General features: G+C 35.4%; 1 protein-coding gene across 1 annotated transcript; it reads right to left on the minus strand.

Annotated features, from left to right (window-relative positions):
• Positions 1-14851: 14851 nt before the first annotated feature.
• LOC132192371 (UDP-glycosyltransferase 86A1-like) lies at positions 14852-17850 on the minus strand. Its single transcript, XM_059607689.1, has 2 exons — positions 17208-17850; positions 14852-15874 (listed from the first exon to the last, which is right to left on the minus strand). The coding sequence occupies exons 1-2, from the start codon at positions 17755-17757 to the stop codon at positions 14955-14957; spliced, it is 1470 nt and encodes a 489-aa protein (XP_059463672.1). The 5' UTR covers positions 17758-17850; the 3' UTR covers positions 14852-14954.
• Between the last annotated feature and the right edge of the window lie 6576 nt (positions 17851-24426).

The raw sequence follows: 24426 nt of genomic DNA on the forward strand, positions 1-24426 counted from the left end.
CAACTGATGTACCGTGACGTCGTGGGATGCAAAGAAGTACAATAAGAAGAAGGGACAAATATTTCTAGATCTTGAGTCTATTAAAGATCTAACAAATATTCTCAAAATGCTAGAGTCTATCTAGGGTTTGAAGGACGAAATTGAAGAAAACTCAACTCTGATTGATAAAAACTAAATAATAATCAAAAGCTATGTTCTTGGGGGTTATAAGCATGTATTTATAGCTTTCAAACTCCTAACCCTAGTAGTAAATTGAAAATAAGTCGGTTTTTATGACTAATCTCGTCCAGACAGTTGCCGACGAGGTTGTAGATGAAGTTGTAGATGGCTGCAGGTGAGGTTGCAAATGACTGCAGACGAAGTTGTAGACGAAGCTCTCGGGAAGTCACTTTAGTTGTCTCGTCCAAACGGTTGCAGACGAAGCTCTCTGGAATTCAACTTCATGTCTCGGGAATTACTATGGTGACTTCCTGGGAGTGTCTCGTCCCTCTTTATGAAATCCCTAGCTTTCTGGTCTACATCAATATGGCCATTCATTTAGCTTAATTAGCGCCCAACCGCTAAGAAACTTGGATGTTCATACATCCTAAACACCAAACTCAAAACAACAAACCGATCGGCTATTGATAATCCAGTCTCAGGTGTTCTCTGTTCAATTGGCAAGTGTTGAACATCAACATTATTCCGTAATGATAATTCAGTCTCTGGTGTTCTCTTTTCAACTACCCAGTGTTGATAGTTGTACCAAGTGGCAACTAAGATGGATACAATAAGACTAATGGAACTCCAAACTTCGAGTGATAAGCGCGGAATGTTGCACATTCAAGCCCCTTAACTTGCATATGTTAATTCCTTAGCATCATTGTCTTTTTAATTTTGTTTTGTTTTCATGTTTTCAGGTTTTTAGGGAGAATACAAGAAATTCCATTTATTTCAGGCTTAAAACATGATTTTTTGAGATGCTAAAGAAATGGGCTCGAGCTCACTTCTTATGGGATCGAGCACAAATCAGCCCACATGCGTAAGTGCGCTCGAGCGCACCACAAGTGAGCTCGAACGCACCAAAAGTGAGCTTGAGCGCACTCGTGCTGAAAAGTCCGGAAGATGTTGAAATTGATAAGGAAAGCTTTTTTAGGTCTTCCAATTCGACTAGGAGACTTACGGTTTTTCTTGGATTCCTAGGACTTCTACAGTTTGTTTTACACCCTATAAAATAGGTCTCTTGTTGTGCCAAATACTACCTAAATTAATAGATAATATTTAGTACGTTTTGACTCGCAAGTGCACAAGATCAAAATAATAGTATAGTGCAGCAAGTACGAGGTCGATCCCATGAGGATTGTGATTTTATTTAGAGTTAATTAAAAATATCAACTTATCACTGAATTGATATTGTGAAAAAGAAATATAAAGATATAAAAATAAATGAAAAGGTAGGGCAGGGCTTTGATATCCACCACTAATTATATTCAGCTAATATAACAATATGCCAATGCTTTGATCTTGTTATGTATATCTAATGTTTGTCAACCTAAGGACATGGCGTATACTCCTTAAGTTATAGATTTCCCTAAGCAACGAGTTAGGCATGACATATACTCTAACTCTTTTCTTTTCTAAGGAATTTAGCATGGTGTATACTAAGTTGTTCCTTAGGAAAGCATATACTCTATGGAAATCGACAAACACATGAGGCCTAGGGCATGGCATATACTCCCGATTCCCCATGTTGATTAACCCAAGAACCGCGGTGTGGATTCTTTTGTTACTTTTATTAAACCCAGGACTCGGCCATCCAAATTGATTTAACTAACTAGTCCATACCACATGCATATGTTGATCAGGCACGCACATATGAGGAATTCATGCAACCAGGTATTAATCAAGTTAAATAGTACAAAAAGATCATTACAAAGGCGCCAATATTGAAATATTAACTAAACATAACTAGGGCTTCAATCAAGCCCTACTAATTAAATTAGCTACACATAAAATTGATGTTAAACATCTTCATAAAAGAAAAGAAAAGAAAGGAAAAGAATAAACCCGAGACTTGAACTTGAAGAGCTCCTATTCTTCTCCTTCCAAAGTCTCTGTATTCTAGAGGCTTAAGGGTCTATTTATAGGCTTTAGCAGTCCTTGACAAAGTAGTAAACCTAAGGATTTCGTAGGGTTTCAAAACCTATTACAATTGGGAGTTGGAAAACCCTAATATGGAAAGAGAGATATTCTGGCTGCCACTTGATGTGTCTCCTGCGCACAGGTGCGATCAATCGCAACCCGTGTGCGCTCGATCCCAGGTCTGTGATCAATCCTTCTTCTGTCCTGCGCTCGATCACAGGTACCTTGTGATTGATCACAGTGTCAGAGAGCTCCCAATTTTCCATCTTCTCTTTTTTGAGCCCAAATCATCTAGATTTACTTCATTTTCTTCTAAAAGCCTACAAAAGTATGAAAAACACAAAAAGAAATTAAAATGACCTAATTAACCAAAACCAAAGGATTAAAACATGCAAGTTAAGGGCTAAAAATATGAATATTTTAGCATTTATCATCTCTAAGCCCTGAAGAGAGGTGTGCTTAGTTTTAGATAGAAAATATCTTCTTGAAGCCTTGAAGAGTTGAAGTAAAGATGAACATGGCAGCATGCCATTCTAGCACCAGCATGAGCGGCTAAACTCGTAATAAGGTGTTGATGTAGTCTTTCCCAAGTGACAATGGTTTAATTGTATTTTAATTTAGGGATTTTCTATATACATGATAGTTGTATAACTTAGAGATTTGGTTTATATTCATTCATTATGAAATTATTCTCTTGTCTTAGAAAGCTTTTTCTCTTGATTGAACTCAATCCTTCATATTTTTTGTGATTATATGAATGATTGTTATACAACGGTTTTAACTGACACATGATCAAGAGGGTTTGCTAGGCCATGCCTAGAGAGGACTAATTTAGGTAGACCATTCGTACGACCCGAATATGAGTTATGCTTACCCCTTGATTGCGTGTAACTGATTAAGTGATTTGATAGTCCATACCTAGGGAAGACAGACCGTACTGCATCTAGAGGTTATGCAAATGGTCCGTGTCAAATGAAGATGGATTATACTTTTTTATTTTTTTTCTAATTGAATAAGGAAAAAGGGTTACGGGGGAGGATCTTGATCCGAATGGAAGAGAGAATGGTAGATCCTTTGGGAATACTTCCAAAAACAAGATGGGAAGCGGCCTACTTAGCAAAGAGCATGTGCACAAAAATTTGCACTATGAGACATTTTTAAAGCATTCCAACTTTGAAAGGAGGACAAACTTAATCTAATATCAGAAACAATATTAGAAAAATTCCAAGAGGGAAAAAAAGGGAGTATTGATTGCCAAAATCACAAGAAAAGCATCACCCTTATTTTTTAATTATGGTATTTTCTTGACTACTCGAGTGAGACGAGTCTTATATCATGCACAGTATGAATTTTCCTTGTTAATTTATGATTGACCATTGTTATGCGGTTAGCGGTGAAATGAACCCCCTATTCTTTCTCTCATTATTACTATCTATCTTTACTTTTACGTAGTTATTTTTAGAAAACAAAAACAAATCAACTTTCTTAAAATTGAGTTACTTTCAATCCTTACACGCTTAATAACAACGCATGTGCAGTCATTGAGGTTTGACACCCTCAATATAACCCTATCCCACAAGGATTCGTTTTATTGCGAGTGGTTATTTTTATTATAAATATTTTTGCACACAAAAAGACCACATCAGCTAGTATCCATAAGTAATTATCCAAAAGGCTTCTATTTGGTGTCTTCTGAAACCAACTTGGTTTAACTTTATCTATTACATAAACAAAAACAATACCGCCCAAAATTCCAAAACCAAATATATTATTGCTGAAAATTCGCAAATATGATATTATTGAGTCAGGAACTTTACCTTTGGAGAAGCAAGCAATGCTGAAACCAGAGACTTGATCACAAACACCAAAAATGTAATGAGAAATTCTATGAATTGCACATAGAAGAAAAAGCTGTGGAATAAGCCAAAAAATGCCCATTGGAATTTTTTCCTTAGGTATCTCAAGTAATCCATGGCTTTTAATAACTTCTTCCCTCCTAGTCTTCACTAGTGCAGCTGTGATACAAAAACTCACAGTAAAGACCATGGCTATTATCATTCCAACAGGGGAGGCATTTTTTTTTTAATACCATTTTAGTTAACTTCTTAGTTGTAGTGCCAAACATGTTTTTTGCAATACTCTGGACGACTAGTAATATAAGAACAAGGATCTTAATTCTTCCAAATGTACAATCCAAATTATTTGCCTGGTCTAAAAAAGAAGTGTCACCTACCGTTAAAACAAGCCCACACATGATGAAGATAATCCACATAGGAAGCATGCGTATGAAGATTTTGGTTTCCTCTACTTTCGATATAGTGCACAGTTTCCATCTGTTGTGTACTTGTTGCTCTGAAGCTTGGGTAGGGATTACAATGGCACCCTTGTCAAGAAACCTGCATTACACAATTATATTTAAGAAATTCGATGTATGCAATGTGCATACAACTTGATAACAATTATTGAATTGATTCTTTGGATTTGGATTTGTATCAAATAAAAATATTTTAGCTTTAAAAATGAGTTCAACGTATAAGTTTCTAGGTTTAGAGAGAAAGAACTTGAGGCCATGGGTGTGAGGCAGACGCTGAAATATATGTCAATTTTCGTATAATTGATTAGCATGACATTGGAGGGGACAACGCATCTATGAAGCAAAGGCTACAAAGCCTCTAAAAATGGAGGTCAGAGGACTCCCTTGTGCGTCTAAGTCGCTCCGACTTACAGAAATACAAATTGTCACTATGCCCACAGCCATCAATACTGCTGGTATTCCACTTTGGGCAAACCATAGAATATATTGTAAATATAATTCCAAGAACAACCGGAACCCAGCCTGTGAATTTTCAGAGGAATATTCTGAATTTCAATGGTTCTTGATTACTTTACATTTGTATTGGCTCTTGATGTTTTAAGAAGGATTGCAAGGAAGCCAGATGACCATATTTCCCAATAACTATGAAAGGTGATGATATGTAAAATAGAAGAATTTGCGTATCCGCAATGCAACGTGGAGATCCTTTACAGTAGGAAATGTTTAAACTTGTAACAAGTATCGATAGTGTTGACAACGAAAAGAAGAACATCCCCTGTAGTGAAACCAAATTCCGTTAAAACTTGTTTGGAGTATGGAGCAAAAAAAAATGGTTGATGGGACATTTCGAAAACTTACTAAGATAAAAGCTTAGTGGACCATATGAGCATTTTATAATCACTCATGAAAGCATCAGCAAGGAAGGCCATAAATATAGGCATTATGGTCTCCAAAACCCTTACGCCCATTTACAATTGCAGCAGCATGGGTAAAGTCAAACATTCTGACATTTTTTAAATATGTTATTCTAGACCACAAGGCGTAATCCGCTAGTCTATCCGCTCATTCCAGACCGGTAACCGACCAAGGAAAAAGAAAAGAAATAAAAAAGATGTGAAATGGAATACAACCATGAACCGTGATGTGAACAGTGGTAGTCGAGACATTTCCCGAACCCAACAGTGTTGCAGCAAATAAAACAGAGTAGAAGAGAGTAATGAAGAAGAAGTAATTATCCAAACGACTTGTATTTGGTGTCTTTAGAAACCAACTTGGTTTAACTTTATCTATTACATAAATAGAAACAATACCGCCAAAAATTCCAAACGCAAATATAGTATTGCTGAAAATTAGCAAATAGGATATTATTGAGTCAGCAACTTTACCTTTGGAGAAGCAAGCAATGCTGAAACCAGAGACTTGATCACAAACACTAAAAAGGTTATTGGAAATTCCCTGAATCGCACCTAGAAGAAAGAACTACGGAATAAGCCAAAAAATGCTCATGGGAATTTTCTCCTTAGGTTTCTCAAGTAATCCATGGCTTTTGATCGCTTCTACCCTCCTAGTCTCCACTAGTGTAGTTGTGATACAACAACTCACTGTAAAGACCATGACTATTATCATTCCAACAGGGGTGGCATATTTTTTTGATACCTTTTTAGTTAACTTCTTAGTTATAATGCCAAACATGTTTTTTGCAATACACTGGACGACTAGTAATATAAGATTAGGGATCTTAATTATTCCAAATGTTCGATTCAAATTATTTTCCTGGTCTATGTGTCTCCTACCGATAAAACAAGCCCACTTAGGATGAAGATAATCTACATAGGAAGCATGCGTATGAAGATTTTGGTTTCATCTACTTCCAATATAGTGCACAGTTTCCATATGTTATGTACTTGCGGCTTTGAAGCTTGAGTAGGGATTACAATGGCAGCCTTGTCAAGAAACCTGCATTACACAATTATGTATAAGAAATTCGATGTATGCAATATGCGTACAACTCGATAACAATTACATAATTGATTCTTTGGATTTGGATTTGTATCAAGTAGAAATATTTTAGCTTTAAAAATGAGTTCGACGTATAAGTTTCTAGGTTTAGAGAGAAAGAACTTGAGGCCATAGGTGTGAGGCAGACGCTGAGATATATGTCGATTTACATATAACTGATTAGCATCACGTGGGAGGAGATGACCCATCTTTGAAGCGGAGGCTACAAAGACTCTAAAAATTGAGGTCAGAGGACTCCCATATGCATCTGAGTCGCTTTGACTCACAAAAATACAAATTGTCATTATGCCCACAACCATCAATACTGCTGGTATTCCACTTTGGACAAATCATGGAATATATGTAAACGCAATTCCAAGAACAACTGGAACGCAGCCTGCGAAGTTTCAGAGGAATATTCTGAATTTCGATGGTTCTTGATTACTTTATGTTTGTATTGGCTCTTGATGTTTTAAGAAGGATCGCAAGGAAGCCAGATGACCAGATTTCCCAATAACTATGAGAGGTAATGATATGTAGAATAGAAGAATTTGCATATCCGCAATGCAACACGGAGCGCCTTTACAGTAGGAGATGTTTAAACTTGTAACAAGTATTAGTAGTGTTGACAATGAAAAGGAGAACATCCCCTCTAGTGAAACCAAATTTTGTCAAAACTTGTTTAGAGTATGGAACCAAAAAAAAGGGGGAAATTACACTTTACCCCCCTCCCCAAAGTTTCGGGCCATTTTCAATTTAACCTACAATGTTTTAAAAATTGTAATACACCTTGTCAAAGTTTCAAAATTCTTCAATGTGGCTTGTCCTTTAACCATTTCTGTTTTCACTAAAGGAAATAATGGAAATAAGAAATTGCCACTACAATTTTATTATAGATAGAAACAAGCTAATCTAGCCCTTAAAGGAGCTGGGTCGGAGGGTGGGGCGTTTGTAGCTGCAGAAAACTCAGCAATCCCAAATATTTTTTAAGATGGATCCGGCTTGCACATATGCTATAAAAATTTTCAACGATCAAAATTTTTAATGACCTAAATGTAACCAAAGAAAACTTGTTTTCATAACCAAAACTTTGTGCTATTTCATAAGCACTCCAAAATACTCGCCCTAGGGTCATTTGGCAACTGGCGCGTTAGGTGCAGTCATGCAGGTGGATTTCGCAATCGTTTAAGACCCCAATTAATAAATATTAATGAACATATTCTAATTATAATCAATATTACTTAATTAATGCCCTAAATTATCATAAATAAGTAATTAAGAAATGCATTAGTATCTTTGATTCTCTTACAAAATTAAATCTCCAACATTCTATTCTTGAATTAAGTCTTAAAAAAAATGATAGCCTTAAATAAAGAAATCAAATAATATATTAATATTAAAGTCACTCTTAAATAAAATTGTCATGTTGAATATTGTTGTGCAGTGGAGATAATAGCTAGTGAGAAATAAATTACAATCCCAAGTGCTCACTGCCAACTCAATCGTCATTGCATGAGATATGATTTTTTTTTTTTTTTCTCACTCTTTACCTCTAACATGAGACATGGGTTGCTTTTGTCCATATGCAATGTTAAAAAAAAATTATATGTTTTTTATTAGAGTCCAACGTTAAAAAAACAATCAGCAATAACTTAAGGAGTTGGATTTGCAGCAAGAAATGGGAATGACAGGCTGCTGCAGGTCAGCAGGGATAGGCTGCTGTTGTAGTCTACTGGTGTGTGCAAAAGTGGGGAACAAGTTTCCATGAATTGAGGAAGAAAAGTTGCTGTGATGTGAAGTCCTTCTAGTGGCTGCTGTAGGTGTCAAGGTTGCATGAAAACTATGGTGTTTGTCATGTGTATTAGATGCAGTTTCTTGATTATCCTTGGACTTCATTTGATCTTTTGGTTTACTCTTAACAGTTGCAACTTGTAATTCTTCATCTATAGCGGGCGAGTGAGACAGAGGGAGAGGAGAGAGATAAAGGATGTTGTTTCTTGTTTCTTCTCCAATGAAGTAACGTTTGCCTTTTTTATGGAGAGGAGCTCAAGCCAAACAATTGATTTGGGTATCCCATTCTCTCTCTCACTCTTTCTCTCTCTCTGTAAGCCGAATCTAATCTTTTGATTATGATATTTTGGTGAAGGGGTTTTGTTGATTTGGGTTTTTTTGATACTGTATATTTGGTTTGGGTTTTTTGATTATGATGTTTTGGTTGGGAGTTTTGTTGATTTGGGTTTTTTTTTTTTTTTTTTTTTGAGATTTTAAAAAAGCGTATACAGATTTTCCCTCATGATCTCTTCCTCCCTAGTTACTCTCTCCCTCCTCTATCCCTCTCTGCTAATTCTTTTTGCTGGACCTTTTGATTTTTTCAGGGTTCCTTTGGTTCTGGGTTGGTTGTGGGTGTTATGGAAAGTTGCAGTTGATGGTCTTCCGGAGTGGTTGTTTAAATAGAATAATTTTTTTTTTTTTAAGAATCCTCATATTTGTGCAAAAAATGGGATCTAGCTTACAGAGAGAGAGGAAGAAAGTGTCAATGGTAGGCGCTCCGACGAGGCCTCTTGCAATTGTTTGGCCTCAGCTCACCCAAATCCCCTTTTCCTTCTTGTGTGGGCTATTAGTTTGTTAAACATAGTTTGCCGTTTGGTGTAACGGCGTAAGTCTTATAAGGCAAGAGTTATATTTTTATTAAAACTGTACCGTTTAGGAAAAAAAACTTACTTTTACTAAACCCAAAATGGTGCAGTTTGGGATAACCTCATCTATGAGGTAGTTTTCACTACCGCATAAAAGCCGGATTCAAAACAACGAAAACAACATTGACTCTACAACTTGGAGATAAAACAAAGATAACTATTACAATATTAACTCTAAAATGGATAATTATTGCATGCTATATCCCTTATAATTAATGTACTCCATCATTTCTAGATATTTTATATTCTTCTACAAGACCTTAGTTGCAATTATTCAAGTCTTTTATTGCCAAATTTGGTAAACGACTGCTCCCCAAGTAAGCTTATTGAAAATATTACCTAAATGATTAAATTCATCAATTTCTATCAACTTAAGCTTTGAGTTAAGCTAGTACAACAAGGCCTCTCTTTTGGTTCTATTGAAATTTCAAGCTTTCATTAACACATCATCAAATAATACAACTTTCCTATCTCTTTTGGTTCTATAATTTGGATGCTGTCAATATTTGCATGCTATTCTAAATATTGATTTCCATATTTTTACTATTAAATGATTATTAATACAATTAATTTCTTTTTTCCCTAAATAACTTGAGAAGTTGTGATCAAAATACGAGGAAGAGAATTTAACTTAAGGCCACGTCATACAAAAGTCTCGTGCCCACGCCATACGTCAGTTTCTCAACTGCTTCAAATCTCTTTGTCTCTCTCTCCCCACAAGATCCAAACTAGGAGAGGAGCACATGCAAGACATGACGAATTGGACCGCATTGCTGACCAAACCTTTCATAGGTACTCCTCGTCGTCTTCAAGGACCGGCGGCAGAGGATTAGGTACCGCCATAGTTTGGTTCAAGAACGGTCGAGCTAGCCTATTTACTTGATGCCTCTAGCTCTTTGGGCAATTTTTTTCTTTCCCTTCGGCTTCACCTCTTCCCCCACGGTTCCCTTTTTTTGCTCTAGGCTTTTGGATCGGCTCTTCTTTGCCCGATCTACTGTCCTTGCCGAACCCACGTCGTCGCTCACCCCTCCGCCTGTCCTCTTCGACTCTATCCGGGTTCTTCACATTCCGGCCATTTTCCCCCAGCAACCTTCCTCCCCAACGTGGTTTTTGTTTTGGGTTTCTTGTTTCTTTATTTTATTTTCTTGTATTCTCTCATTTTCTTGTTTTTTGCTAGAGTTTGTGTTTGTTTGTTTATGTTTTTGCTTTTGTTGTTCCTACTTGTTTAGGTACTTTTTGTGGGTGATGCTCATGGGGTTTCACTCAAACTTTCCCCTCCATTTGAGTGCGCCGCCGATCTCCTCTGCGCCTACTCCACCACCCACCGTCCTCTGCTAGGCCTTTTTCTCGCACCCCCTACCACGATGAGCTTCCAACGCCCCCTTCCGTTTTAGGTTTCCGACGAGCGCGCGATCGGCTCTTCTTTTCGGCTACTGTCATCCTCTTAGTGTGCTTTTTTCTGCTAGTTATTTCCTTGTAATTTTGTCTGGCTTTCCTTTTTTTTGTTCTTTCTGTCTTGTTTTGTTTCCCTGTATTGGTTTTGTTTTTGCTTGTAATAATGTTCGGTCCTCTCTCTCGATCTACCCACCTAATGCCCTTCGGGGTAGTTGATTTGGTCCAAACCTTTGGGTTGTGTATGTGGACGTTATCCTGGCTTTCGGGTCGAGGAGGATGAGTTTTGGCTTTGGGTTTTCTGTCTTCAATGCCGAGGAATAAGAGCTACCTATGCATTGGTTTGTTGTCTGTTTGGCGTAGATCAACTGTTTAATTTGAAAATTAGTCATAGATTAGTAGATTTTGTATGAGTCTAGAATGTAATACGTCATCTTTGATGCTTGTAACCTCCTAACTTCGGCTATGGTTGCTTTAGAGCTTTGCTCTATGTTGTTTGATGTTTATGCTTGTTTATCAATGAATGAGATTAAACTGTTTCAAAAAAAAATTCCAACATTCCATTCCTGAAATAAGTCTTAAAAAAATTGATAGCCTTAAATAAAGAAATCAAATAATATATTAATATTAAAGTCACTCTTAAATAAAATTGTCATGTCGAATATTGTTGTGCGATAGAGATAACAGCTAGTGAGCAATAAATTACAATCGCAAGTCCTAACTCGCAACTCGATCTTCATTGCATGAGATATGGGTTTTTTTCTTTCTTTTCTTTTCTTTTTTTCTTACTCTCTAACTCTAATATGAGACATGGGTTGCTTTTGTCCATACGCAATGTTAAAAGAAATTATATGGTTTTTATTAGAGTCCAACATTAAAAAAATTAAATGTTAAAAAGATGAAAAGTCTCTAAATATTTTATTCAATTACAAACTTCTCTTTATAATTTTCCATTTTTTCTCTCAATTTTTCTTTTCAAGTTTTATTCAAATTTGAATTCTTCTCTTCTTCTCTAATTTCATTATTTTCCAACAAAAAAAAAAAAAAAAATACTTACCAAAAACTCAATCAATCACTTGCCTTCATTTTTTTATTTGATTTTAAGAAATTTTTACAGTAATTTGTCTTGCAGATTGGAAGTGTTAGATAATCCTATCGGTGAAGATTTTTAAATAAAAATAATTAATATTAAAATTTTTTTTTAAAAAAAAAAAATGCTTCACTTAAACTCCTCGTCTTAAGCCCCAAAATGTATAGAGCCCAACTTGCCTTGCCCCAAGCAGAAATTTACGAAAAAAAGGAGAACCCAATTTAGAGGATGATCGGATGAACCTAGGTGGCGCCGATCAGTACGTAACTACTTCAATTACGCCCTGTCTGGGCTCCTCACTGTTCTCTCTTTCTTCTTCTTGTTCGTTTCCTCTCTAAAGAATTTTCTATATATTCCTATATTGATATTTGTAAATATGAACGTACATGTATATAAGAATGAGTGATATGGATTGTAGAAGAAAGACTGTGTAATGGGTATATAATATAGTGGGCTTTTAATGGGCTTAATAGGTAGTGGGCCTTTATGAGGCTATTAGGTTACTGGATCCCTTAGTTGTAATGGGTCATTTAGGTAATTAGGTCCTTTTGTAGTATTGCTTTTTATTAGTAGTTTTATGCTTTTTGGACAGTTGTAACCGATTAGGTCTATAAGAAATAAGAATCAACCCAATCGGCAGAAAGAGGGCAAGAAAAAATATCTCAAAAGCTTGATTGTAATTCCAGGAGACCGAACATCTCGAATTGTTCTGACGTATCATTTCAATACAAGTTTATCCCGTATTTCTATCATCAAATCATCTCCATTCTATAATTTCCTGAGAATCCATTCATCTAATACATCAAAACCCCAAAAATATCACTCAAATACAAGATCAAAATCCATTACAGAATGTATTTAGAGAAGAGAATGAAATGTATAAAGGAATTGTATTTCATAGATGGGTTGTTCGAGAAACTCACTCTCCATATGAAATCAACAAAAAAAAAAAAAAAACTCACAAGTCATTTCATACCCTCTAATGAACTGAACTGCTTATATTTATATAACCCACTTTCTTTCATCACTGGCATAGTTTTTACTTATGACCTAGATGCTCACCTTCATCAACTCATCAGGGGGCAAATTTATTCCCTCCGTCGTGATTTTCTTTTGCTGTCATTGATCAAAGGTTTTCTATAATTAGGTTAGAAGAAACTAAGGCTGAAAACAATGCAATTCTTTTTTTTTTTTTTTCTTTTTTTCTTTTAACCACCCCTTTTGTCCACCTCTACTCCCATATATAAAAAACTTCTCTGCTCTTTTCTCCCTACACCCTACCGGGTTCAGTACCCATCAAAATAATCCTCGCCACCTTTGCAAACCATAAAATCCAACAAATCTGGGCGGCAAATCTAACCACAACCTTTTCACTAGAGTAATTGTGTTAATTAGTCTTTATTTCTGGCTAAGAGTAGTAGGAATTAGGATCGCCTCTAGGTCATTTAAACTGGATAATTAGAGTATTTTTGTCCCTTTAAAAAGTGAAAAAATAAAAATACTTCTTCAATAAAATTAATTAGATACTATTGAGTTCAAATAAATCGGAAAGAATCCTATTACGAGCCATAGAAGTTTATATCTGTAAGAATCCCAAGCCAAGTAGGACTATGAAGTCTCAATCCTATAATCCTAGTCTAAAAAGTCAGCCTTGTAATCTCTATTTAAGAAGAATATTGGAATAAAGCTCCTTAGCTATTTGATTGAGATTTTTCCTCTGTTCTCCGATCACCGATGAGTCATGGCAATGGCGAAAAAACAAACTGAAGCCCACCTGGATGTTGAGGCCTCAATCCCACGGCCATGCAAATCCGACGACCACATGAGTCTCACTAAGAAAATCCTCCTCATTCTCTTCGCTGTCGTCATCTTTGGCGTCATCCTCTTGTACAGCTTCAGCGCCTCCAATCTCAAGATCCATGTCACCGACACGTCTCTCGCGCTGTTCAAGATGTTACGAGAATTGATTTTTATGCAAGATATTTTATTGTTTAAAATATCTTGCATAAAAATAAATGTTGTGGGATTGAGCTACTACCGTGACCGAAGGGAATGTGGATTATTGGAATGGGCTTCAAGAATACATTCCTATTGGGCCACTATAGTAACCCAAAAGAATGGCATAGTATTAGAGTGGGATTGAGCTTTGCTTCATAATCCCAAAGAAAGTCCAGCATCTGTATAAGAACTTAGAGGCCCGATTCCTCTCGTTAGACCGAAAAGCCCACGAAAGAAAGGGCTGTCGATGCACAACAGCTCCAGTTCAACAAATCTATAGAATCATGCAGTTAATCAACTACACTATCCACCTTCCAACAAATAAGGATTCAATCTTGATTCTATTAAACAACCTTGATTCTGCTAAATATAGTCACGGAAAAGATTTGTCGAGCTCGACATAAAAAACAGACCCCATATGTTGGGGAGACAAGTGAGAGTCCCTCTACAACTCACGTACCCAAAAACTCTATAAAAGGAGCAGCCTACCACCACACCAAACACGCAATGAAATCTCTATTTACTCTCGTCCTGTTATTATTACTCAATTATTCATGAAATTTCTTGTTGAATGTTTGGTTGACCTGAAAAGAATTTGATAAAGCGTGGCCTGAATTTGCAAATTCTCCCTTCTCTCGCAGAAGCTTTTAGAGCCAGCCCACACCCACCATACCTATTTTGATTAGTAGAAAGAATATGGATTAGTTATGACTATTATGAGTTAATTAAGCAATGGGATGTGGGTGTCTAATGTGTTTATTGAGTTTCGTCAGGCATGATGATTCTCATAATAGTTTTATGAAAAATATTTTCATAAAAATTAGTAATTTTGCATCAAAATAAACTCAACGAAATTACATTGAAAGATGATAGTCTACAACTGCCCAATGACACAAAACCGGTGGGACTGAAAAAATTCATAGGCCTAACTCATCTTATAAAACCAGTTCTATAGAAGAGGATTGTCCATTCCTTATAAACATGTCCAAAGTCTTGTCCACAAGCAATGTGAGATTATTCCCCAACACCATTGATCATGTACAGGCCTGTATTTTTCTTGGTCATTGTCACGTGGTAAGTAGTGTGGGTCCCATTCGTCCTGTGGTAGGCTCTTGATACCATGAAAAAATTCGTGGGCCTAACTCATCTCACAAAACCAGTTCTATAGGAGAGGATTGACATTCCTTATAAACATTCCCAAAGTCTTGTTTACAGGCAATATGAGATTATTCCTCAATAGGGACAACATAATTAATTTCGACAAATTTGTACAAACAATACCAAGAGAAAGAACAACCCACATAGGCCGCAACTGCAAGAAAATGGATGGTTGTGTTCCCTCATGTCACCCCGACTTTCTTTGTAATTTCAATTTCAGGTCATTGATGAATTGATTGAAATTCTTTTCAGATGATCCATCGATGCTCAATGCATTCTCTACTATCCTTTTGAACTCCTTCATATTCTTCCTCAATTCATCACCCAATTGATCTCCATTCATAAGACCTTTAATTTTGTCTGCAACTTCCTGCCGTGTGATTGGCTTCTTGTCACAAAGATTAAGTCCGATCCTCCAATCATCCACCACCAATTTTCTATTAGTGAATTGATCACTCTGCAAAGGGAAACACAGCAATGGAACACCACAACATATGCTTTCTAATATTGAATTCCATCCACAGTGACTTAAGAACCCTCCGATTGTTGGGTGTGAGATCACAGCCATTTGATGGCACCATGGCACGATCAACCCTTTACCTTTGATCTCATCTTCAAATCCAGTGGGCAGAAAATCAGCTTCATCAGATTTCACAACATCAGGGCGAAGCACCCAAATAAAGCTCACTCCACTAAGTACAACCCCATAGGCTATCTCTACAACATCTTGTTTACTAACATGAGCACAACTACCAAACGAGATGTACAACGCTGATCCATGTGACCTGGTGTGGAGCCACTGGGTGCAGTCCGACTCGGACCAAAGGCTAGTAGGCACAACGGTCGTGGCTAACCCAATTGGGAAAACAGGTCCGATTGCATATATTGGCTGCTTTTGTTGCAAGGCTAAGATGGTCTCGGATTCAAGCTCTTGGACAGTGTTACAAACAATAAAGTCCGCTCTTTTTACATCATCAAATGCCTTGTATGCGATACGGTGCGCCACCTTCGATACGTTATCGGCTGTTGCTTGAAGAAAATATATCACGTCCTTTGGTTCGATGGCCCTCACACCAGGTATGTAGTCGATGGTATCCTTACGATTATCTAGTAATCATATTAAAAAGTAAAATTACCAACAAAAAAAAAATGTAGATTTGACTGACTTATTTTCTTGTCAAAATTGCATATATATATATATATATATATATATATTTTATTATGTAATATTTTTCGTTTATTCTCCGATTGTATTACCTATTTTAACTAACCTTATTCAATTATAAATGAGCCTTTTAAGAGCATTCATAGTGGTTTATGTATATTTTTATGCAAAATGGCTAATCAAAATCAACTTTATATAGTTTAGCTAATGAGTTTTAAAGGAAACCATACATCCGAGTATCTTTTTTTTTTTTTTTTTTTTATCTAGATCATTTAAATTTTATTTATTCTTCTTTTTTTATAAGGATGGTATTTTTCCTAATTAAAGATCCTATTTTTCAACTTTTGAGAAAAAATAAAAAAAATAAAAAAATAGTTGTTGAAAGAGAAATAGTATGAGAAAATTTTGGTAAAAGGGAGATGTGGGGAGAGAAATAGTATATTAATGAGATGTATATGTGAATAGTGCCCGCTACATGTAGCGGTGCACTATTCACAAATACAACAAAAATGTATTTTGCATTTGAGATGCATAATCTGATGTGTATGATTTTTTAGTATTTCGCTTATCTATTTTAGATAAAAGTAAGAAATGATTAAGCCATTGTGAGTGCTCTAATGCATAGTTATAATACACATAAATATAGAATTATATTCAAACATTTCATTCTTTAGTTTATTTTAACATAGAATGAATTCGAATTTTGACTCGATAATTATTAATTCATCACATTTCACTTAAATATTTTGTGTATGAGAAATGATTGGTATCAATAATTTGCCCATATTTTTCATATATTCTCTTACAAATTCAATAAATCAACCAGTAGATTTGTGGGTTCCACTATTAACTTATGTACAGTCCACATAAGTCCACAAATCTAATAGTTGATTTGCAAGATGATATGAAGAAAAAAAAATATGAGAAATGCTTAGTTTCATTAAAAAGTCCATCTTTTGGCCATTTTAATCTTAGGTGGCATGGCCTGTTCTCCAGAAATGTATTAATTTATTGTTTAAAATCTATTAATTTTAAAATGGAAAATGCCACCTAGGATTAAAATGACTAAAAGATGAATTTTTTAATGAAGCCAAGCATTTCTCAAATATATATATATATATATATATATATGAGCAAAATATTAACACAAATTATTTTCTTTGTGTATTATGCTTAGCTTGAGTGTTTAAATATTAATTAAATTATGTTAAAAACAGTGATTTAATAAGGATAAATACCTATAAAAAATCAGAAAAGAGGTTAATTAAGTAGTACCTTGAGAAGCAAAGTGACCATTTTGTCTAAGGAGGTCCAAGTGATAGCAGAGAGTAAGAACCAAAGCTGGTTGAGTCCAGAAAGAAACATTAACGAGGTTGTACTTGTCGGCAATCATTGATGACCAAACGAAAAAAGTGTCTGCAATCAAGCAAGTGACCGGAGGGTCGCAGTGAACCACTTTTCCGACAAGCTCATCGACGTGGGACGAGAAGACATGTAAAAGACCCTCCATGAACTGGTCATGGTTGAGGGAACGGTCGAACCCAAGTGGAAAACCATCGCTGATGGTCATGTAACGTATGTCCAGACCAGATTTAGCTGCTCCGGTGAAGATGTTATTGTCAGCGCTACTGGGCTGGGATTTTCTGATACGGTGGTGAATTGATAGAGTGTTGACGAAGGTGATGGTGAAGCCGTTTGATGCAAGCTTCAAGGCTAGACGGACGGAGGGGATTACATGGCCTTGAAGAGGGAGGGGAAAGATGACGGCGTGAGGCTTCTGGTACTGGTTGTTCGCCATTGCCATTGGTGTGTATCTTGTAGACATGAGAGACGACAGAGACAGAAAGAGATGGATGAAATCACTAAGCAGGTATACCTTCACTGTCTTCTGTCTATATCAACAAACAGCTGCACTCGGCATCCACAAAGCATTCTCATATTTATTAAAAAATAAATAAATAAATTTAATGTTTTAGTTTTTCTTATTTATATTTTTTTATTTAGAGTGACGTGTGTTCTTTGTTATTGTTCTAGTTGTCGTCTTTGTAGTTTCAAGAGATCCGCCACTAAAAAACACGGCATTTTAGGTCGTTGTCGTCTACCCAAAATGACTAAAATATTTAATATTAGTTAGTTTTATATAGGGGTGTCAAAAATAACCGAAAAACCAGAATCGGGACCGAAAAACCGGGAAACCGGGGACCGGTTCCGGTTCCGGTTGCCAAAAAAAAAAAACCGAGACCCCGGTTCCGGTCCCGGTTTTTGGCACCCGGTAAAAACTGGGAAAACCGGAACCGAGTCTTATTTTATTAAATAATATTTATATATTATTATATTATATATATATTAATATTTTTTAATTCTTTTAGTCTTTTACGCAGCGTTTAGGACCTTAGGCAATTAGGTTTCTCACTTTTCTGGTTTTGAAGGTTTTAAAATGATTTTTAAGGTATTTTAAAAATTTTGAATTTTTATTTCTAAGGCTCATATAGGCAAAAACATTGATTTTTTAGGATTTTTAGGCTTTTTTAGGTTTGTTTTTTAATTATTTGGAACAATCACAATAAAGCCTCTTTAATTTAGACAAAAAGATTAATAGCTTTTTTTTTTTAAATGAGCTAACTTATGAAAAAAATAATGGGCTTATTTTAGGCCCAATACCTAAAATAAGCCCAAAACACAAATTTTTTTCAAAAACCGGTTACCGGACCGGGTAAAACCGGAACCGGCCGGAAACTCGGGGTCCCGGTTCCGGTTCCGGTTTCCCAAAACCAAGAACCGGGGTATTCCGGTTCCGGTTCCGGTTTTGGCCAAAAACCGAAAAACTAGACCGGGTTGACACCCCTAATTTTATATTTACGATGTCATTTATTGTCTGTTTTATATAAGGGACAAAAAAAAATAAAAAAATTAACTTGTTTTATATAAGGAATAATAAAGAGAACACGGGCTTGCAGCACGCCGGTATTTTTTAATATTTTTTAATTTATATTTTTAATAATTAAAATATTAAAATATATTATTTTAATATTAAAATATACAGGCGTGCAGCACTCTCGTGTTATCTCTATCATCACTCAAAGACGAGATATTAATATATTCTAAAAGGTGTAGCTAACCAAATATTAATGTATTTTTTTAAAGATAAGTTCATGAGTCAAGCAGATAATATCTTCAATGTTTTGTTTGTTTTTTAATTTTAACCGGATAAGTTTATCGAAATTGTGTGATATATCCTTCCTTATTTTTTATTTTTTTTTGCCAGTTTTTAACATCGTCAGTTCCGCGTCAGCATTTTTGCTGAATTACATTAATTTTTTTTTTTCTTTTTTTAATAATTTTTTCATTGCCCACGAGAAAAGGTCCAAAATTTCTCAGTTTCCAAGGAAACTACAAGATGCCTCACCACCCAGTCTCGGGCGCCATGTAAGATTCAGCACTAGATAACAGAACTAAATCCATTAATGTGGAACTGAAGGTATTAATATGGGAAAGATGAAATTTGACAGTATCAAATTAATTATAGTAAATAAGTATTTTTATCTTTTCACTTTTTAAAAAGACAAATGAACTAAAGAGTATCTTAATTCATTAATATGGTTTGCTTGAAATGCTGAAAAAGGAGGAAGACATGCTCTCTGTTGTAAAGGAAAAACAGTTAAAGGAATTAATATGGTTGATAATAGTTAGCTCAGCTCTAGTTACTCATATTTCATTAAGCCCGTCGGGTTTGCGAAATATACTCATAAAATTGAATGGCTAGTCCTATGAATAATTATTCTTTTATTTAGTAAGAGTAAAGGTGGGCACAGATCGAATCGGGGCGAGTATTGCCTATTTCAACTACCCAACCCACATAGTGCAAGTATTAAAAACCATATCAAAACCCGGTTGTAGAGAATATTATCTGCGGGTCTTGAGTTTTGTGGGGCAGGGCGGGTTTTGCGGGTAATGCAAGTACCCGTTGAGGTGAGGCTGAAACTGATGTCGTGGATGATTGCTGATTGGCGCAAGTAAGAAAGAAGAAAGAAGCTGAAGAAATAAAATGAAGAAAGAAAAGAAAGAGAAGAAAGAGAAAGAAAGAAAGGGAAGAAATAAAGAGGAAGAAAGAAAAAGAAGAAAAAAAAGGAAGCGTAGCAGAAAGAGTAAGAGAAGAAAGAAAGAAAAAAGAAGGAAAAAGCATGAAAATATGATGGGTTTTTAGGGTTTAGGGTAAAATTGTGGGGCGGGCGGGGCAGGGAAGTTACCCGCTAAATTAGAAAACTTATATCCGCAACCCGACCAGACATCTTAATATATAACTCGAATTCGATTTTTTATGAGAAAATTTGGGTGGGGCGGTTCGGGATGGGTGGGTTAGGTTTTGCCCACCCCTCGGTAAGGGCATATTCCTAAGAATAATTATTCCTATGGAAACAACTAATCCCTTAGAAAGATGAATATTTATTCATCTCAATTCTTGATGAAGAAATAGACAAAATTTTTCAAAATAAACTCAGTCAAACTTAAAAATAAAATAAAAAATGGATGAATTTGTGGATGGCCGACCACCCTCAATGAGACCCTAGGGAGGCCGCGCCACCCTCGAAGGGCCTCGTGGTGGGCTGGCGAGGCCCTCTAGGGGTGGCCAAGACCACCAACGGTTAGAATCTGAGATGGTCGCAACCACCCCCGAAACCCTCCGGTGGTGGTCGCGCCACCCTAGAGGGCCTCGCTGGTCCACCATGAGGCCCTCCAAGGGTACTACGGCCACCCCCGGGGCCTACTGGTGGTTGACCGCCCATTGTGAAAATTTTGAGTTTTGAAAAAATTAGAAATCATATGGGCTTTAAAGTAATTAGAAATAAACCATTTTTTTTCTTTTTCTTTTTTAATTTGAGTTTTGGAAAAATTAGAAATCACATGAGCTTTATAGTCATTTTGGTTCAATTTCAATTATAAAATATGTATTGCTACCAAACTAAAAAATTGAAAAAATTATTCAATTTTAACCTTCTCTATGGCGCGTAACAGGACCTTGTACAAAAAAGCTGACAATACGAGTCATACTATTTACATGGATCAGAAGAAAGAGAAACAGAGAATTTTTTTTTAGGGGAAACTTCACTTACCCCCCTCAAACTTACGCGCTTTTTGTAGACACCCTCCATTGTTCAAAATCTTTCACTTTGCTGTATCTAACTTTCGTTTCGTTCCAAATACCCCATACCATTAGATATTGGAGTTATATCAAACGGTAGAATGATTAAAATACCTTTATACCTCTACAATTTTAAAAATTTCAAATTTACCCTTATTTATAAATAAAAAAATAAATAACCCCTAGAGGGTCACAACCCAAAGGAGAGTATGTGCTGGTAGTCATTTGTGACCCGCTTTGGGTCACAAGTGACCAACGGTGGGTCACTTGTGAGTTGTGACCCACTTTGGGTCACAGACCTTCTGTTGAGTCACAAAGAGGTAACCTGCCGGTGGGTCTTTCTCTTTTCTTTTTCTTTTTTTTTTTTAATAAAATTTGAGGGTATTTTAGGAATTGTATATCCCTCCATTTTGGATTTAACGGAAAATCCTAACGGAATTGGGAAAATGAAAAAAAATAAAAATTGGATATATCAAAGTGAGAGATTTTAAATAATGGATGAGTGCCTGCAAAAAGCACGTAAATTTATGGAGAGTAAGTGAAGTTTCTCTTCTTTTTAACTTTTCCTTAGTTTTCATACCCAACTTTCACAAAGAACAAAAGGAAACTGGCAGCCCTTTCCACCATAGTCCCACAAATGACAAAACCATCCCTCTTCCATTCTCATCTCTCAATTACGATTTAAGCCTTTCCAACCCCAGATATTTTTACAGGCGGGCATCCACCATCCATTAGATACTTACTTTTCTTCTCAGAATTTATCATTTGACTTAAGCATCAAAATAACCCTTTCGCTCAACCGCTAGCAGATCACCATGACCTTTCTTAATTGTTTCTTACCTCACATGCATTGGCGATCCAAGGCTCAATGTGCAATCAAGTGACACTTCCAATTAATTACTACTAGTATTAGAATATTAATTGAAAAAATAATTTTTCTTATCAATTTTTAAATTTAAATTTGAAGACAAATCTATACGAGAGTAGATAATTTAAGTTTACGCCCATCTCCAAAATTCGACATGTTCCATCCCGAATCACTTGTATATAGGGTTGTAATCCAGTCGAGTATTGAATGTTTAAATTATGTCCATTTAATTTTATTTTGAATATGAGTCAAATCGAGCTAGATAATTTGTTTAAGCTTGGCTCATTTATTTTTTGAGGAAACTCGAGTTTGTTCACCAGCTACTCAATTAATTTATTCATTCCTTATATAATGTAAATACCATAATTATTATTATTTTAAATAATTTTATACTAATTATTAGTTAATTAATTATTGTTAAGATTTTACCATTTAAGATAATTAATCAAATTAACTTGAATTTTATAGTATGTATATAAATTCACACACATATCTTTATACATACACATAAACACACATATATCTACATCAAGACTCATAATAACAATAATTTAAGTTATATCTATTATATTAAGAAGATAATTTTTCTTTACTTAAAATGTTCTACTTACGAAATTAAAATAATATAAATGAAATTATACAAGTCGACTCGAGTTTAGACGTGTATAACTCATTTAATAATTGAACCTAATTTTATATTTACAATTAATTCATTTATTAAACAAAACGAATTAGAGGCGAATTTATAGAAAGAATATTCTTCGGCTGGCGGCTGCTTAGTTTGTGGATGCCGATTGCCGAGCGCACGTGACAGTGAGGGTATATTGCTGCTGTTCTTTTTTAATTGGGGTTTGTGTAAATTTGGACTACGACACAAGTTGTACATTTATTCTCTTTTTATTATTATTATTATTTTTTTTTTTTTTATTGTTCATTTATTATTTTGGGCCTTTAATGGGTTTATTAGGTTAGTGGACTTTTAATGGGCCTATTAGGCTAGTGGGCCTCTATTTGATTTATTAGGTTAGTCTCGCATTTTATCTTGTATTACCTGTGTTTTGTATTGTTTTGCAAAAGCATGCGTTTCAGTTGTAATTATTGCGTTTTGGGCTTGGGTAGCTGGAAGACATGGAGCATGTTTGGAATCGGATTTGAGAAATAAAGTTTTAAGTCAAAAAGAGTTTTGGGGCAAAAGTTTTATTTTTAAGCTTTTGCCAAAAGTACATTTTGACAATTTTTAGGCTTTTTGGATCTTTAAAAAGTGTTTTTAATTTTTTTACCAAACGAGTATTTTTTTTTCTTCAAACAGATTTTTTTGAGTGTTAAAAGCACTTTTAGGCCACTCAAACACGGATAAAGTTTTTCAGGAATTTCCTTCAACCTAATCTATAAAAGTGACATGTGTCCATTTTTTAATAATATGTGAGATGCGCATGAGTTTTTAATAAAATTTATTTCAATGTTATCATTGTTATTAAAAAAAACATGTGTATCTCACATGTTTAAGAGACACATGTCATTTTTATAGATTACGTTAAAGAAAATTCCTTCAATCTAGTTTAGAGAAAAACTTTATTCCCTTAAACGCAATCTCAAACATACCCTTAAACAATTGTATGGTTTGAACAGCTACAATTCTATTAGAATATTCTAACAAAATTGAGCCTATATCAATGAGCACTAAAGGGAAGAAGAGAAAGAAAATCAAAATATTGTATTGGCTTATGTTCTCTGGAGATTAAGCACTCTCAAATTGCTCCTTATTTTTTAAATATATTTACTTCACTATTATTCATTCAATATTGTCAGCACAATTTCCAATCCCATTATTTTGTTGTAATTTCCTAACGGTTGGCTGTGAATAGGATTCATACAAAATAAAAGTACGGTAAGAGGTCTCTGATTAGGAGCCGAAGACCCTCCGACGATAAAATAATACGGTGACAATATGCCTCTAAAATTCATTAATCTATGTGTGCAACATGTAGTATACAAGATAAAGAGAGGAGAAGAGAGAGAGGAGGGAGAGTGAAGAGTCCCCTGGAGAGGGGGAGGTGTGGAAAATAGAGAGATGATTAATAAAAGAGAGAAATGTTACATATCCCAAATTTTCTTCACAAAAGTTGATTCTCAATTCTCAAATGAAGTGTCATTATTTTATGATTTGGTGAAACATTTTTCAAAATAATAAATCTCATGAGATGATACATCATTTGTGAACTAACTTTTAAGATAAAAATTTGAGATATGTAGCGGCCAAGGTGGACACATGTCACCTTATGAGTGGCCAATGGCAAATTAGTAAATAGATATAAATAGGGGGTAAATAAATATGAACATGGGGACCCACAGAACTTGGGCATATTTCCTTCCCATAGCTTCCACCCCTCGTTCACACGAATGGGGACATGAATAAATCCCAATAAAATAATGGGCCCAAGTTCCTCTCGAACAAATATCATCTTCCTTATGATCCATATCCATCA

This window comes from Corylus avellana, chromosome ca9 (genome assembly GCF_901000735.1).
Source record: "Corylus avellana chromosome ca9, CavTom2PMs-1.0".
NCBI lineage: Eukaryota > Viridiplantae > Streptophyta > Magnoliopsida > Fagales > Betulaceae > Corylus > Corylus avellana.

What these genes read in the sequence shown, in the direction of transcription:
- LOC132192371 (XM_059607689.1), bottom strand. Translation starts at nt 17,757, where the DNA reads ATGTCTACAAGATACACACCAATGGCAATGGCGAACAACCAGTACCAG. An exon ending in TGGTCACTTTGCTTCTCAAG is followed by an intron (nt 15,875 to 17,207) that starts GTACTACTTAAT and finishes TATGATTACTAG; the next exon opens with ATAATCGTAAGGATACCATC.